We start from the raw sequence: 16,885 nt of genomic DNA, 5'->3' as shown, positions 1-16,885 counted from the left end.
AAGTTAGCGGTGTGTATATATATACACACACACACACATGTTAGATTCATCATTTTAATGTCATGATATGTTCTTTTTAGGATAACTTTATCAATATTAAGTTTATCCTTGATTTGGATTGGAATAGACAGAACAGTAACAGATAAAGTGTTTGCTCAGGCCCCTGCAGTGACAACTGAATATGTCAAAGCCATATTTACTTGGGTTTTATGAGCGTTATTAAAACTATTTGGAGGAGAATTATTTGAGGAAACTTAGGAGATGTTATTACATAAAATAAACAGAATGGGAGCAGAGGAAGTAACATTTTCTCTAAGAAAAGGAAAGAATTTTTAAGAATAAAATATACATATCTGAGTAAATCATTCAGTCGTCAAGAGTCTTGAATTCTCTGTTCACACTTTCCTTAGATAATTAATATTAGTTTGAGGTTAAATAGCGTAACAAAGCATGCAAATGATGTTTGATCTTTTCTGCAGTACATCCATCTGCTTGAAACAAGGCATGTCTAGCCTCAAACCATGAAAAGTAGTACAAGTTACTGAGTCAGGATTTCCTGTCCTATAGTAATGACCATTTGGACTTGATGATTTACATTATTATAAAAATAGCCTGGCCCTCAAAAGATTAAACTCACAGAGACCTAGATGTTTTTCCCATTAAAGACAAAGGTAAAATCCTCAGTTTTCAGTGGGAGCAGTGCGGGGTACAGAGTGGGTACCAGTTACAGACTGTTGGTCTGATCCTGCTCCCATTGAAGACAATGGGCCATTTACCCACTTTACAACTCAAATAATCTATGTTAAATGAGCACTATTATGATTGCGAAGTCAAGTACCCAAAAGTTAGAAAATGCCAGAATTAAGGTTGCCTGTGCAAATTTATCCTGGTTTCCTTGTCCATATGCATTATGATTCAGTCTCTAATTACATCATCATCAAGCTCTTTTTTCCTAACATACCCATGCGTCATTCAGTGACCAGACTGAATGGTGCTCATTTAATGAGCAGCCATTCAATATTTTGTTTTCTCCTTATTTTTCAAAGTGTGGCCGCAAGCTTTTTTTTTTTTTTTTTACCGCAGACTCTTCAAACTCTGCACTGAAGATAGAATTATTCATTTTGTCATGGGCTTTTCTATGGCACTCATCACTATAGTATTCAAATGCTTCACAAACATTAATTTAGCTTCTCAAAACCCATGTGAAGTTAGGGGTGGTATTATCCCCATCTTACGATGGGGAGATGAGACACAGAGAGATTAAGGTCAAAAGCAACCACTACTTTTGGGGCCCAATCTGAGACACTTAGAATTGTATTGCTTCAGAGTACTTAGCATTATATAGCACTTTATATACTCAAGCTCAGCTCTCATTGACTTCAGCTGCAGATGTGAGTGCTCAGCAATTCTGCAAATCAAGCCCAGGGTTTCAAGTTGAGCACCCAGAAAATAAGGAACACCCAAGTAATGACCACCTCCAAAAGTCTGGTTTAAGTGACTGGCTTAGCATCACACAGAGATTCTGTGGTAGAGACAGGGATAGAATCCAGTTTTCCAGGGCAGCATTCAACTCCCTAGCCCTTCTTCTCTTCCTGAAATCACCTGCTTCATTCACTACACATCTTCCATCTTCTACAGGACATGAGGTAGAGGTCCTACAGACAACAGCCTCCTCTATTACATAATCTTCATTCATCCCCCAAAATGGGCTTATCATGTGAAGTGAATAATGTAAGGATCCCATGGGAAAAAAAGATTATGTGATTGTGTAATTAAAGACAAACATAATGTTTACGTACAAAGGGGCTGAATTAAGGTAGCTCACAGTCTGCCATCCTCAACCCCCTCCCTTGTTGCCCAGCCAGTCCCAATTCTCCATGCCCCATGACAGCTCCTTGTCAAATCTATCTCTCCTCCCTCTCACCCCTGCTCCCTCACTGGTGCCTAGTCCCAGTCTCCCCTGCCCCCAGCCCCTCATCTGATTTTAGTGCCCCCCAGTCAACTGGGTCCCTGTCTCCCAATGTCAATTCCCTCACTGGATTCCCAGCCCCAGTCCCCTTGACTAACCAGTTCCAGTCTGCACACCCCTCCCTCATTAATTCCAGACTTCTCCCTCAAAAGGGAGAGGGATAGTTCAGTGGTTTGAGCACTGGCCTGCTTAAACCCAAGGTGGTAATTTAATCCTTGAGGGGGCCATTCAAGGATCTGGGGCAAAAATCTGTCAGGGACAGTACTTGGTCCTGCTGTGAAAGCAGGGGATTGGACTCAATGACCTTGCAAGGTCCCTTCCAGTTCTATGAGATAGGTATATCTCCATATTTAAAAAAAAAAAAAAAACCCTAGTCCCAGTTTCTTTTCCCTCCAGTCCACCTCACTAGATTCTTTGTCCTAATCTACTCCTTTCCCCCTGCCCCGGTCCAGCTTTTGGCTTCTCTACATTGGACACAGATTGCTTCCTTCTCCATTCTACTTGGGTGCCAGTAGGAAGCCATTGAAAACACTGGAGAGACACACTCCCTGCTTTCAGTTCCAGTGCCCAGCCCCCACTATGGCCCAGAGGAACTTGCAGCAGCCATTACAGGAAAAGTCTGTCTTCATCCCTATAGCCCTTGGCTGGAGCCTGCTCAGCTGCTTTGAATAAATGGGCGTGCACAGTCTGGTCAGTGCTAGTAGCTGTTAGAGGTTTGAGCATGCACAGTGAGCACAGAATCTTTGAGGACTTTAGCTGCTAATATCTAAGAAGTCTCTATTGAACTGCAATTTTTCAAAGGCTTATAACTTGGATACATTTCAGCAGATTTTCACAAGGATAGAAAAAAACATATGCCTGACACAAGGGCAACTCCCTGCCAAATTTCAAGTCCCTGCTCCAAAGCCTGGGAACACCAGAGCATATCAAAGAAAAATCTAAAGATTTTATTTTTAACATGGACAAAATAATTTATTTTCCCCTAGCCTAGTTCTTGAAAATAGCTGAACAGTTTTGGCTGAGAGAGAGAGAGAGAGAGAGAGAGAGAGAGAGAGAGAGATTAAAAAGTTCACCCTAATGCAGACACTTCCATGTAAAATTTCAGCCAAAACAGTTCAAGCTTGGCAAAATTTTAAGCCACTAAAAACAAGGTATTATAATGCGAAGCGCAAGATAACATTAATATCAGATGGTGCTACCAGCTCTGCATATAGTAAAGTAGATACAAGAATGATAACTATTGTTTAATCTCTCTGTATACTATATATATAATACAGTATACCTCCTTCTATATGCATCTCCTTTTCTTTCAAGACCACTGTGGCATTACACCCTTTTTATTATTAACTATTTTCTAAATCTCTCTATTCATATCTATTGCACAATCTATAAATGGAATCAAATTCTATTCTAATTCATTGTAGGCAATAATTTTGCTCTGGCTATCTCATCAGTTGCATCCATTGGAGTCATTAAGTTATGCACATGCAGTTTTGTAGCTATGTCACAGAATACAGAGTTGTACACAACTGATGGTAAAAGTGTGAGCATCCCATTCTAATAATAAGCACTTAATTTAACTAAAAAAACCACTCAGTATTATGCAACAGAGAGTCCTGTGGCACCTTTAAGACTAACAGATGTATTGGAGCATAAGCTTTCGTGGGTGACGTGAAGTTCCACTCTGATAGAGCATAGGAGGCTTGTCAGAGGGGAGATCCTCTCTGCAGTACTTTGCCCCTGCCTCTCTCCCAGCTCAAGCAAATTTATCCCATCTTTCTCCACACACAGGCACAATTCCCCCATTGTCTGTGCTCAGCCTCATGCTCCCTCTCTCTAGCCATATGCTCCTCTATTGACTAGCTAAATGACCAAGCACACCATTCTCCCACCATGTCACTCCAGAACATATTACCCCAAACACCAACTAAGAAAGCGTGATTAAGGATTGAAAAGGTAGGCTGCCTACAGGTATGTATCGGAGCATGGTGGAGCAGGGCTGTGTGAGATAAACAGTGGGGACAATATTTTGAGGGCTGTGGGAGAACCAGGTTCATTTATGTGGGGGAGAGGGATAATCAGGATTTTGTGTGGGGAGCCACATGGCTGTAGAAAGAGTATGAGACTTCCCACCATAGAAGCCTCTACCATGGCTGTCGAAAGAGCAGGGACAGGGACTTCCCACCACAGATTCACACATCATATTCACCTCGCCCCCGAGCTACTCATCTCCAAGGTATTTGTGTGTATGTACGTGCACGTACATATGTATGAATATTCTTACAACAAAGTGAGTGGGATTATTATCAAATATACAGAGCCTATGTTAAGCATAATTAAGGAGTGTCAACGCTGCTGAAGAAAATTATACTACTGGATCCAGTCCTTCAATACTTATCAGAAAATACTCTTAGACTTTCTTTGAAGTCTGGTAGTTTTGCCTTAGTAAGTAGATCAGGTCTCATAACTAATGGTTTGTCACAGTAAAAGATTTGGAAAATGATTGCTTGGAAAAATTAGTAAAAAAAAATGTAAGTTACATTATTTCTTTGGTTTAACCATTAAAAAATAGTAACATTGGAGTAACAGTTTAAAACCACAATCACACTGCCTGATTGTTAAACCCAGTAGATGAAGCAGTGCAAGAAGGCAAGCAGGGAGAGATCCATTGCTCTTTCTTCAGCACCTCAGCCAATCCAAAGGCATCAGGATCTCTGCACAGATCTTTCTGAAAGCAGTTATGCTAGCTCCAATTCCTTCTTCCATAGAATCTGTGACACTCCCACCTCCATCTCCTTTGTGACAAGCCACTGGCCCTAATTATGAACATTCTTACTGTCTCTCAGCTGCTGTTGAAGCCATGCCAACATAGCAAAAGTCATGGATTTTTTTTTAAACCATGGAAACAACAATTTCTGCCACAAACATGACAAAAATACAGCTTTATAATACTTACTACAATTTGGAGGCTTATTCTGCTTCTATTGAAGTCGATGAAAATTATGTCATTAACTTCAATGAGAGGAAGAACACGACCACAACTGGCTCAAGGAGCACAATATAAGATTCTATTTAAAAAAATATTAACTTACTTGAAAACTGGATGGCAAACCCAGATTTGCTTATATAAAAGTCTGTGTCGAATTGGATAGTCACTATGTTCAGTGTGCTGTGAATGCCTTCTGGAATAAGAGATCCACTAATTTCCTTGAGTAGCATCTCATTTTCTGGTGGCCCATCCCAAACTCGTAATATATCATGTGATGCTTCGGTATCGAAAGCAAGAAACTGGAGGCTGTAAAGGACCATGATAGTTCTGTCAACTTGTTTGTTTCCCCCGCCCCCAGAAACATCTCTAATTATAATATTAAAATCAATATAGCAAGTAAATCTGAATTTACACAAATATTTCTCCATATTTCTTTTGATACTATGAACCATAAAAGTAAAGAGGTGAACATACATTAAACATACAAAATATTTTGATAATGGTTTGATTTTTTCTTTGTATCTAACTATATTTGAGTTTACAGACAATACTGGTTGGGCTATTCAAATACAGGTTGAACCTCTCTAGTCTGGCACCCTCGGGACCTGCCCGGTGCCGAACCAGAGAATTTGCCGAACCACGAGAGGTCAATATTTTAGCGAGCAGGTCTCTTTTTATTTTTATCTTGCCAAGGAGAATAAACAGAACAATGCTTGCAATGCCGCCTAGCCAAGACTTACTGGCTCTCTTCATAACAAAGTGTTAGTGTTGTTACACAATTTTACTGTTTTGGGACAAGGAAATAAGCAGATAAAGCATAAAAAAACATAAAATAAAATCATGCCTGACCACAGAAGTTGCCGAACCAGAGAGTGCCAGACTAGAGAGGTTCAACCTGTAATCCAAATTATTTTTTTTTAAAGGGCATTTCAGGTATTATTTTCTTAGTCATATTAAAATAACATCATGTTATATATGTCAAAACCTGATCAACACAAATTAAAATGTACCCATATAATTCTTTTGGAAATACATATGTTGTTTCAGTCAAGCATCTAATGATAAATTGTCATCAGATGCTTGACTTGAAATTAATTACTAAGATGCCACCTATTCCCTCCAATATTTCTCTTTTTTCACTTTGTCTTATGCTGGCTGGGTCCAATGGCTTTAGAGCCATATACTCTGTGTATGTGTGTTTGTAGGTACATGTATTTGTGTGTTTTAACAGCTACTGATTCTAAAACTAATCATACTATTTTAACTAATGAAATAATTTTACTACCTAACCCTACAAACCCTCACTCACAAGAGTAATGGCAATCAGATTTGAGACGGGCTTAAACCAAAATCGTGGATCAGACTTTTGTTAGACATATAGGCTTGGATCCACATTTTGAGGATTGAACCCTTCTCTATCTTAAACATAAGCCCATATTTGCTTCAATTACAGTACCTGACAATATTTCCTGGATCTACTTCAATCATCCACATACAACGCAGATTATTGTCATAGGGAAAAGGATAGCCAGGAGATAAGATTCTTCCTGATGATTCTCCTTTAAAACGGCCTCCACATTCAGCTAACGAAAACACAATTTGAATTACATATCATTTTTATCACATTAAACATGATTCTCCCAAACTATATTTATATACTGCTGACCATAAGAATGTTATAATTTCATAAAGTGTTGAATCCTAACACAAGACTGAAGGAGACTTAAAATGCTTTGGAAAGATAAGGTACTGGTGTATTTTTACTCACATGTTTATGTATTTTGCTATAATTCCTATGCTTTTCTGATAATTCTGAAGGCAATACAGTCATTATGGAACATACCATGCCATTTATTTTTAGTAAGAAAAACTCCCCAATGAAAACAGTGCAGAATTTAGCTTAACAACTGAAAGCATGACAGAGCCATAAAGCATTAGGAGTAAAATAAATAACAGACATGTAAGAAAGAAAGAAAATGCAAAGTAAGAGAGGCAGAAAAAAACTAAATAAAGCCAGAATATGCAGGCTGAAATTAAAAGTTTGGGCTTGAAAAGCAAAGTTGTAAAACTTTTTACCAAAGATGTATAATCATAGCAAAGCTACATTATTTCTTAAATGACAACAGACGGTAAGTTACTCCCTGTTAGCTGGCCTTAGCCAATCATTAATCAAACCTGAATAATTCATAATCTTTCTAGCCCACCTCTGAGAAAACCTAATTTTTACAAAGACCCCTCAGGCCTTTTAAATCTCCTTATTTTGCTTTCCTTCCTTTTAAATCACTCTAATGCTTTCTCTCTTGGCCACACCAAAGCCAAAATAATGCTTTGATTAGATCTCTTGGTGTAGTTAAAATGCAGTTCAATTTTGATTTAACATCACCTAAAATATTTAGTTGGGAGATTTATTACCTTATGATCTATGAGCTTTGTGACAAAATTTAATTGAAACAGCACTCTTGATTGATTTCCCGACATAGTAGAAGCAAATTTTCAGAGACAGGTAGTCCCTTCAAGCTTCTCATATATTTTTAGGTATTTTCAACCTGATAACCCCTACAAGGTCTTTTGAGAAATATTCCTTCGTGACTGTTCAAGGCAAAGAATGGGATTGATTGTTACTCTCACTGTAGACTGGGGGCATAAAATGAGTGCACTGTGAGAATAATATTATTTGTTGGCAGAAGAAAATAAAATAAAAATTATATTTGTTCCAAGAAACAATATTAGAAATTCTGTTCCAGATTTGAGGATAATGACAATGGAATGATTTTCCTCCCCTCACCATAAGGAATAGAGTATGACATAAACTGTTCATGGCAGTGGCAAACATACATTTGGTTCATTTCTGGTTATTATGGCTGCAGAAATTGGTAAAAATACTTCCATACATTTTCCAACATTTTGTTTGCATCAATGTCATGAAGACTTTTTTTTGCATTGAAATGTGAACATTTAAATTATTAATCTGATTCTGACTATAATGTCAAATTTAAAAACTTCTGACTATCTTTTAGACTTTTTACTGTGATACTTTTAATTTAGTATTATTAATAATTATTATGATTAGAGTTCTAAATTTCAAAACCTGACAATATTTATTAGAGATGAGCCATGATCTCAAACTTCAAGTCAGTATCAAGACTTTCTCTAAATTCAAGAATGTTTGAATCTAGGGGCTTGGTATGGTATATTATCAAGAAAAAGCAGGACACAGCCACAAAGTCCTGATTCAGAGCTCAACTAACTCACAATTTGAAGGTGACTGGATCTGTTGTTTTGATTCAGACCCATCTCTACTTTAGAACTTGTTCACTTCGTCATTAGTTCTGGACACAACTGAACACAATACTTTTAGTGATCTTCCTTTTCTATGTAGCTTAGCTGCTATATTGCTTGGCTGGGTTTCATATCTTTTTTAACCAATTTCTTCAGTTTGTACTATTATTAAGACATCATTAAGCTTTGATAGTACACTTGACAACATACAAAGACCAGAAGACATGGAGGTACATGGAAGACATAGGATATATAATGTATTATTTAGATGTATTCTATAGATCTACATTTTGGTCTTTATTTTATTTAACATGAATAAGCAAACTATATTAAGGAATGTGGAATCAAATAGCATCATTTTATAGTCACTGTCAACACCTACTTTTCTTTTCCTCTTCTTACACCTTGACTATATACAAATCTCACACTGGTTTCACTAAAGTTATGTTAAGAATCTATTTAGCCAAACCAGTACAAACTCCTGGACACACTTAATTAGATTTATAACTGGCGTATAGCAATTTAACAAACTCCTGTCTGGATACATCTCATTTGGTTTACAACTGAAATATATCTTCAAAAATAAACTGAATTGCGGATCACCATAGAGGACAAAAGACTTTGTTGATTGCTCTCCTCCACCCCATGAAGACAAGATACATAAGTGAATTCCTCCCATCAGATGAGCTGGCAGCTCAGAGAAGGAGGGAAGGAATAAAGATCCCTAACAAGGAGAAACTGCATCTCTACACTGCTGAACTCGAGGGCAAGGTTTTATAGGCATAAGCAAGAGATCCCCAGTGTTTAGCCTGGGTTAGCTGTAAGGGATATATCCAGCTTGCTTATTATAGAAGCTTCTATTACCTTTTGAAACTTAAGACTAACTTATTTATGTGTGTGTGTTTACAAGCTTTAATCCTGTAAATAACTCTATTTCCTTTTCATAGTTAATAAATCTTTAGATAGTTTATTATAGGACGGGCTACAAACTTTTTCTTTGGTATGATATTTAAGGTGCAATTGACCTGGGGTAAGTGACTGGTCGTTTGGGACTGAAAGTAACCTGAATATTGCAGTTTTTGGTGTAAGAGACTTTGACTAGATGACAAAATAGATTGGAGTACCCAAAGGGACTGTCTGTGACTCCATGGATGGGCTGTTATAAGTGCCTGAGGAGTTCACACTGAATAAATGGCAGGTGGAACCTAAGTATAATTTAGGGTTTGTGCCCTGCTTCTTAATAGTCTGTCCTGAGGTTCATATTCACTACCTTGAGACAGCTTGGCAGCCTTCATGACTCCAAGTTGGTAGATTTGCTGGCCCAGGAAGGACTTCTTATCCAAAAGGAGGGAGGGATAGCTCAGTGTTTTGAACATTGGCCTGCTAAACCCAGGGCTGTGAGTTCAATCCTTGAGGGGGCCATTTAGGGAATTGGGGTAAAAAACTGTCTGGGGATTGGTCTATTTTGAGCAGGGGGTTGGACTAGATGACCTCCTGAGGTCCCTTCCAACCCTGAGATTCTATGATAATCACTAGTTGTAAGGACCAACAAAATCTTGGGATATTTTTGTTATGATGACCAATTATTAATTTGAAAGATATGTTTAATTCATTTGATTAGTATGCTTATTCTTGGCTAGACAGGATCTTAGAATGAATGGCTATGCAAAGGCATAAGACAGAATAAGACACCTATGAGGTTTTCACATAAATTAAGTCTGAGCATAAAGGGGCGTGTGCAAACTTTTTGCCTGTTACCCCCAACCCCCTCTTGAAAGAATGTGGGCAAAGAGGAACATAGATGGAGCCTTGGCTTCCATCCAACCAATGACAAATTATTATCCCTTCCTCTCTCTCCCCGATTCCCAAATCATAGAATCATAGAATATCAGGGTTGGAAGGGACCTCAGGAGGACATCTAGTCCAACCCCCTGCTCAAAGCAGGACCAATCCGCAACAAAATCAAATAAGGAGGCATGACTCTTCTTCCCTGCACTATTTGTGAGGCAACACACTATGTGTCACCCTTTATATAGGGCTGCAGCAAAACCACACTCTAACCACCCCCCTCCTGTTGTGTACTACAGTATTCTTAATATTTGACATTTGCACTCTATTATGTAAAAATATTTACATGTGAAAAGTGCTTTATAACTAATCATATTCATGGAATATACTGACTGGTTTTAGAAATAGTTCAGCAAGACTGTAGATACCTTTTCTAAGTTATCTGTAAGTGTTAAAAACTACCAGGAACTCATTTCACTACAATTTCCATGATGCACTCCTGATAAATATTTACTTTCCTGATTGTCTAGCTACATCTTTCAGATGCCAAGAAGTGATATATTTAGCAGGTTTGGATAGGGTTTGCCAGATCACACACATACAAAATTAACAAGCTTCTAGAAAACATAAAAGCATAAGGATCTCAATTTCTTTCTGTTTTTTTTTAAACACATTAAAGTTAAAAAGAGTCTACTACCAATACAGGATGGCAGAGGATAGTCCCATGCCCTTCTTTCCCCTGTCATACACTTTAGAAGGCTACTTCCATGGAGTGTGTAACCTGGATTGCATCCATAAATGATAGTACTGCCAGCAAAATGGCCTTGGTCACTGATCTTGTATCCAAATTGTGGCACACCAGGATCCTCACAGTGTGAAAGCTCAAAATCTGTAATGAGAATAAAGAGTGGAGTAACAGAATTAAAATAATAACACACATTTGTGAAATTAAACACTTTTTGTCTTCCAGTCTGAACATAGCATATTTTTTATTTTTCATTTGGCAACACATTTAAGGTTTGTTTTTGTTTTGTTTTTTTAAATGGGACTAGAAAGCTGGCTAGATTGTCAGGCTCAATGGGCAGTGACCAGGGCTTGATGTCTAGTTGGCAGCCGGTATCAAGTGGAGTGCACCAAGGGCTGGGGCTGGTTTTGTTCAACATCTTTATTAATGATCTGGATGATGGGATTAATTGCACTCTCAGCAAGTTCGTAGATGACACGAAGCTGGGGGGAGAGATAGATATGATGGAGGGTAGAGATAGGGTCCATAGTGACCTAGACAAATTGGAGGATTGGGCCAAAAGAAATCTGCTGAGGTTCATCAAGGACAAGTGCAGAGTTCTGTACTTAGGAAATAAGAATCCCGTGCACCGCTACAGGCTGAGGACCGACTGGCTAAGTAGCAGTTCTGCCGAAAAGGACCTGGGGATTACAGTGGACGAGAAGTTGGATATGAATCAGCGGTGTGCCCATGTTGCCAAGAAGGCCAATGGCATATTGGGCTGTATTAGTAGGAGCATTGCCAACAGATCGAGGAAAATGATTATTCCCCTCTAATCGGCACTGGTGAGGCCACACCTGGAGTATTGCGTCCAGTTTTGGTCCCCCCACTACAGAAGTGATGTGGACAAATTGGAGAGAGTCCTGCGGAGGGCAACAAAAATGATTAGGGGGCTGGGGCACATGACTTACGGGGAGAGGCTGAGGAAACTGGGCTTATCTAGTCTGCAGAAGAGAAGAATGAGGGGGGATTTGATAGCAGCCTTCAATTACCTGAAGGGGGTTCCAAAGAGGATGGAGTTAGGATGTTCTGAGTGGTGGCAGATGAAAGAACAAGAAGCAATGGTCTCAAGTTGCAGTTGGGGAGGTCTAGGTTGGATATTAGGAAAAACTATTTCATTAGGAGGGCAGTGAAGCACTGGAATGGGTTGTCTAGGGAAGTGGTGGAATCTCCATTCTTAGAGGTTTTCAAGGCCCAGCTTGACAAAGCCCTGGCTGGCATGATTTAGTTGGGGTTGGTCCTTTGATCACAGGATTGGACTAGATGACCTCCCGAGGTCTCTTCCAACCCTAATATTCTATGATTCTAAAGTTGATAGAAAAGTACAGGATTTTCAAAGGGGGGCCTAGGAAAAATATTGTGATTCTCTGTGAATGTGTGTGTGTGTGTGTGTGTTTTAAAGAACAGATATTTTTTTTCAGATAGAATTTTCAAAAGCACCTAAGTAATTTAGGTGCTTAAGTCCCACTTTCAAAAGATACTAGGGCACACAGGACCCTCAGACTAGGTTTACACTGCAATCTATAAATGTGACTGCAGCATACATAAACTACTTAGATCAAGTTTCAGAGTAGCAGCCGTGTTAGTCTGTATCCGCAAAAAGAAGAACAGGAGTACTTGTGGCACCTTAGAGACTAACAAATTTATTAGAGCATAAGCTTTCGTGGACTACATCCGAAGAAGTGGGCTGTAGTCCACGAAAGCTTATGCTCTAATAAATTTGTTAGTCTCTAAGGTGCCACAAGTACTCCTGTTCTTCTTTTTACTTAGATCAAAGCTATCTTAAGTAACAATAGCAGTGAAGTTATGGCAGCACAGGCAGCTACAACTTGACTATGTATCCAGGGTCCTTGGTGGGCAAGGCTAGACTTTGCAGCTGCAGCTTTGCTGTTATTATTACCAGAGCTAGCTTTGATCTTTAACATGGGCTGCAATCATACCTCCAGCCCGACTGCAGTGTAGACATACCCTAAGTCTCAATGGAAGTCTTTGGACTTGTCTACACCAATTAGATCATTGCAAGCTGGGGTGTAAATGTGGACCCTGCTACCATGCACTAAACATTCTGTAGTTTTCTCTAACCTACCCCACTTTGAAACAAGAGTAGATTAAAACACACTATAGTGGTCTATTAGTGAGTGGCAGCAGGGTTCAAACTGACATCTACTGCATGGTAGATTTACATCCCAGATTCACGTGAACTAAGTGTTTGTGTAAACAAGTCCTCAATGAATGACATTAAACAGGCTTTAATTTCTTCAGGCTGTTTGATTTTCCTTAAGAAAGGTTATAAACTTTCCTATGTTTAAGATATAGCCTTCAAAAACTGCACGTTTTTAGTGAATGTGCTGTTCACCTCTTCTTACTGCAGCTGCTATGCCTACGGCTCAGTTAGCCAGTGAAATACAAAACCTTTTGATTATTTTAAGTTGAACTTGAACTGATCTAAAAAATAAAAACAACAACAAAATTGAGGGTTCCATACATTTGGTTGGCAATTGCTTGTTACAAAGTGTAATGCACATATATGTGGTAAATTAAATTACAATAAACTGTAGCACTATCAGTGAATAAAAAAGTGCATTGACAATAGTCTGAATTGAAAAGCAGAGTATATTGAGTTTAATTTGCTGAGATTATCAATATTCTGAAAAAGTCAGAATTTCCTTGTCTTTATGATGTATTTCAGATCACATTCCTTTCAGTTGAGAACCATGAAATCTTTTTTTTAGTGCTGAGTAATTACATGGCTTGAAATGGCTATATGTACTATAAATATCATCTACTTCTAAAATGTTACAATAACTTATAACACAACACTAAAATTAATTGTCCAATTATCATGATGACACTTTGATTTAGTTTGACAACGAATGTGTAGGCGCTCATTAGCAAAATTGCAGAGCATGGTTGTTTGTTGTTGTTTTCTTTTTAAGCTTTAAATTAAAACCCTCTCCTTTACCAAAGCCACATTGTTTGAATACAAACAAGCACTTTCATAATAGTTAACTACATAAGGGCTTCCATTCTAATCCTTCTTTCAGAAGCCCATGACTTTCAGAACTGGGGGATTGAAAGGTTCAGGCTGATCCCAGCCTGAAGATGAATTGTTTGGGAAAGTTTGCTCCAAAACAATTCTGTCACTTTTGAGAATAAGGGGAGTAGGATAGTGAGATAAAAAACACACTTGTTTATTACAAAATTCCAGCTGGGGTTAGAAAATTGAAATATGGCCAAAAAATAGCTCTCGTTTAGAAGAAGTGCATGTGAGTGTTCCAGTGAAAATTACTTTTGATTTGAAAAGTTAGGGAATCTGGGAATCTCATTCTATTGGAACACAAGCAAATTTTAATAATAGCACTTAGCTCATAATGTGCATGGGTAATAAGGGCATACGGTGCATGTGTCCCAGACATTCCCACATATGGCTGAAGAGGAAGCAAAGAAAATGTTCTTCACTTCCACCATCGCATGCACAGTCTCAAATTGAAGAACTGTGCTGAGTGGTTGACAATTTGCGCAACATCCACTCAGTTACTGAACTATGCTTATTAATTGTGAAGAATTTTCATTTACTTTACAACAAAACTGCTCAGATTTGGACTGAGCTATCTATTGACATGAAAACGGAAACATGACTTGTTAGGTTAAATGATGTGTCTTCTCTACTTGAGTTTCAGCCAGTATGGCTCACTGAGAATATGGAGATGACAGGGACCTTCATGCCATGACCTGTGAGTTGGATCATTGTTCTGACTGAATGCTGAAGGCCAAGAGGGAAGTACTGAGTCCCATTGTTGGCCAAGATTTTCATTTGTTACCCTGAGGGTGTGGGGAACAGGCATGTGAGGTCCATGTTTAAGAATCTAACTCTTGATGTTGGCAATGAAGCTAACTATTGACTTGTGTCCCTTAACCATTTTCTGGGAAAGTCACTGAGAAGGCTGTGATTAGAACTGGTGAATAATGAATATTTTTCAGGGTAGCAGCCGTGTTAGTCTGTATCCTCAAAAAGAACAGGAGTACTTGTGGCACCTTAGAGACTAACAAATTTATTAGAGCATAAGCTTTCGTGGGCTACAACCCACTTCTTCGGATGCATATAGAGTGAAACATATATATATATATACATATATATTCTTTTTAATGAATATTTTGGTTCCCTGGCAGTTCTGAAAAATTAAATAAGTTTTGCTGTGGATCAAATCAAAAACAAATTTTCAACTAGTCAAAAAGTCAAAAAAACTTTCTTCAGGCATTTTCACAAAAGCAAAGGAGGACTAGATTCATAAGATATTGGGGGGAGGGAGGATGATGACGACCACCTCTCTTGTAAGTTTTAGTCCAGTGTTTAGGGTACATGCTTAGGATGTGGGAGATCAAGGTTCAATTCCTCTCTTTAGCTGATGAGGAAATGGGACTTTGAACTTAAGTATCCCACTTTACAGTGAAGTGTTCTATCCCCTCGGGTAAATCTTTCTCAATCTCGCCTGTTAAAGCTGTTTCATTTGCTATAAATAATTAAATATTCCTTGGAGCAGGAATTTGAAGTACGGTTTCTCACATTGTAAATGAGTATCCTAATCCATCAGGATCTGAAGTCATTCTCACTCTCTTTCCCTCACCCAATGATTATTCATTATCATTCATAGTGGCAATTCATAGCCCTTTATGTTATGGTTTGTTTGTTTATTTTCAGGGGACTGTGCCCCAAGGAAAATGTAGAAAACAAAACCAACATAATTTGCTTATGCCACAAGCTCTGTGAAATGTGTTTTAGTTTCACTTTGGAAATTCCAGAAAGTCAATGACATGTATAATAATACTGAAATTCCATACCTGATCAGACCAGTTGGTTGTCTAATCCAGTATCCTGTCTCTGAAAGTGACCGGTACCAAATGCTTCAGAGGCAGCGCTCATTCCCCCATCAATAGACAATTATACAGTAACTTATCCATGAGGATGTTTCCTGGTAATTCTAGGTGGTTAGTGATTGGTTATGTTCTGAAGCGTTCGTTAGGTTTTTGTATTTATTTTAAGACTAGCTACTATAATTTCAGATTTTTTTATTCATGTAGATTTTTAATCCTTCTCTGAATCCTATTAAGCTCTTACCTCTATAATATCTTGTGACAATGAGTTACACTGTATAATTTCCAGACTAGAATATTTGAGTAATACAGAAGCTAGAGTTCCAATATAATAAATGTTTGATTTGGGCAGAAAGTTGAAAATGGATTATTTTGAGAGAGTGATGAATTGGTGGCAATATTTTACCAGTTTTTATCATCATTTGAATTTATGAGTAGGAACAATGACTGTTTCAAGCCATGAACAACATAAATCCATTATTCTATTTGTCTACATACTTACTGGTGTAAACAAGCTGAAAACCTTCATCAGTTCCCTCTGTATCTGAGTTAAATTCCAACCACAGATGATTTGAAGTACTACTTAGTGTCAGTCCTCTCAATGAGGCCCCAGTAAATGCACCCAGCAGGTGAGCTGTGTTGTCTTTTCCATCATATATCTGTAAAACAAATGTGACTTGTACAATTTAAAAAAAATTCAGTTACAACATAATTGCACACGTCTCTATTAAGTGGAAGGATGCTTATTGTACTTGGATCTATTGTAAGTAAATTTAGAGAGCTCTTTATGCATATGCTGTTTGTTTTTCCTGAATTATGATATAATTGTGGTGATTTTTCAAATGCACAATTTAAAATATGTCAGTTCTTTTTTGCATGACAATTGAAGTGGAAAGGGTTGCCATTTCAGCAAAATGTTTTTAAACATCTGTGTTTACTTTGCCATTCCCAATATTATAACATTCACCACAACATATCAACATATCATATTATTTTGTGTACGCACTTCTGCCTCAGTCCTGGAAGTGGTGTAATGTAAAAATGTAATGTCTCCCCAGCCTTGAATGTTAAACAAATCTCTGCAAAATAAAGTAAAGAAAGGTACACATATATCAATAAAATAAAAGGAATGAGAATAAAACAAATAGAATAACTGGCTCCTTAAATTGGAAGAACAATGCAATTCATATGTAAACTGGAAACC

General features: G+C 38.1%; 1 protein-coding gene across 4 annotated transcripts in view; it reads right to left on the bottom strand.

Annotated features, from left to right (window-relative positions):
- The window catches only part of CSMD3 (CUB and Sushi multiple domains 3), a 1,152,075-nt gene that overhangs the window by 346,114 nt on the left and 789,076 nt on the right, over nt 1-16,885 (bottom strand). For all 4 annotated transcript variants that reach the window (XM_054020295.1, XM_054020294.1, XM_054020296.1 and 1 more), the window contains 4 exons: nt 16,184-16,340; nt 10,723-10,914; nt 6,415-6,541; nt 5,062-5,264 (listed from right to left, as the gene is read on the bottom strand). In XM_054020295.1, the coding sequence (XP_053876270.1) occupies nt 5,062-5,264; nt 6,415-6,541; nt 10,723-10,914; nt 16,184-16,340 (679 nt within the window). The remainder of the gene's footprint in view (nt 1-5,061; nt 5,265-6,414; nt 6,542-10,722; nt 10,915-16,183; nt 16,341-16,885) is intronic.

The sequence above is a fragment of the Malaclemys terrapin genome, chromosome 2 (assembly GCF_027887155.1).
Source record: "Malaclemys terrapin pileata isolate rMalTer1 chromosome 2, rMalTer1.hap1, whole genome shotgun sequence".
NCBI classification, from domain to species: domain Eukaryota; kingdom Metazoa; phylum Chordata; order Testudines; family Emydidae; genus Malaclemys; species Malaclemys terrapin.
The sequence above is the reverse complement of the archived record's forward strand: the minus strand, read 5'-3'. Positions and strand labels throughout refer to the sequence as shown.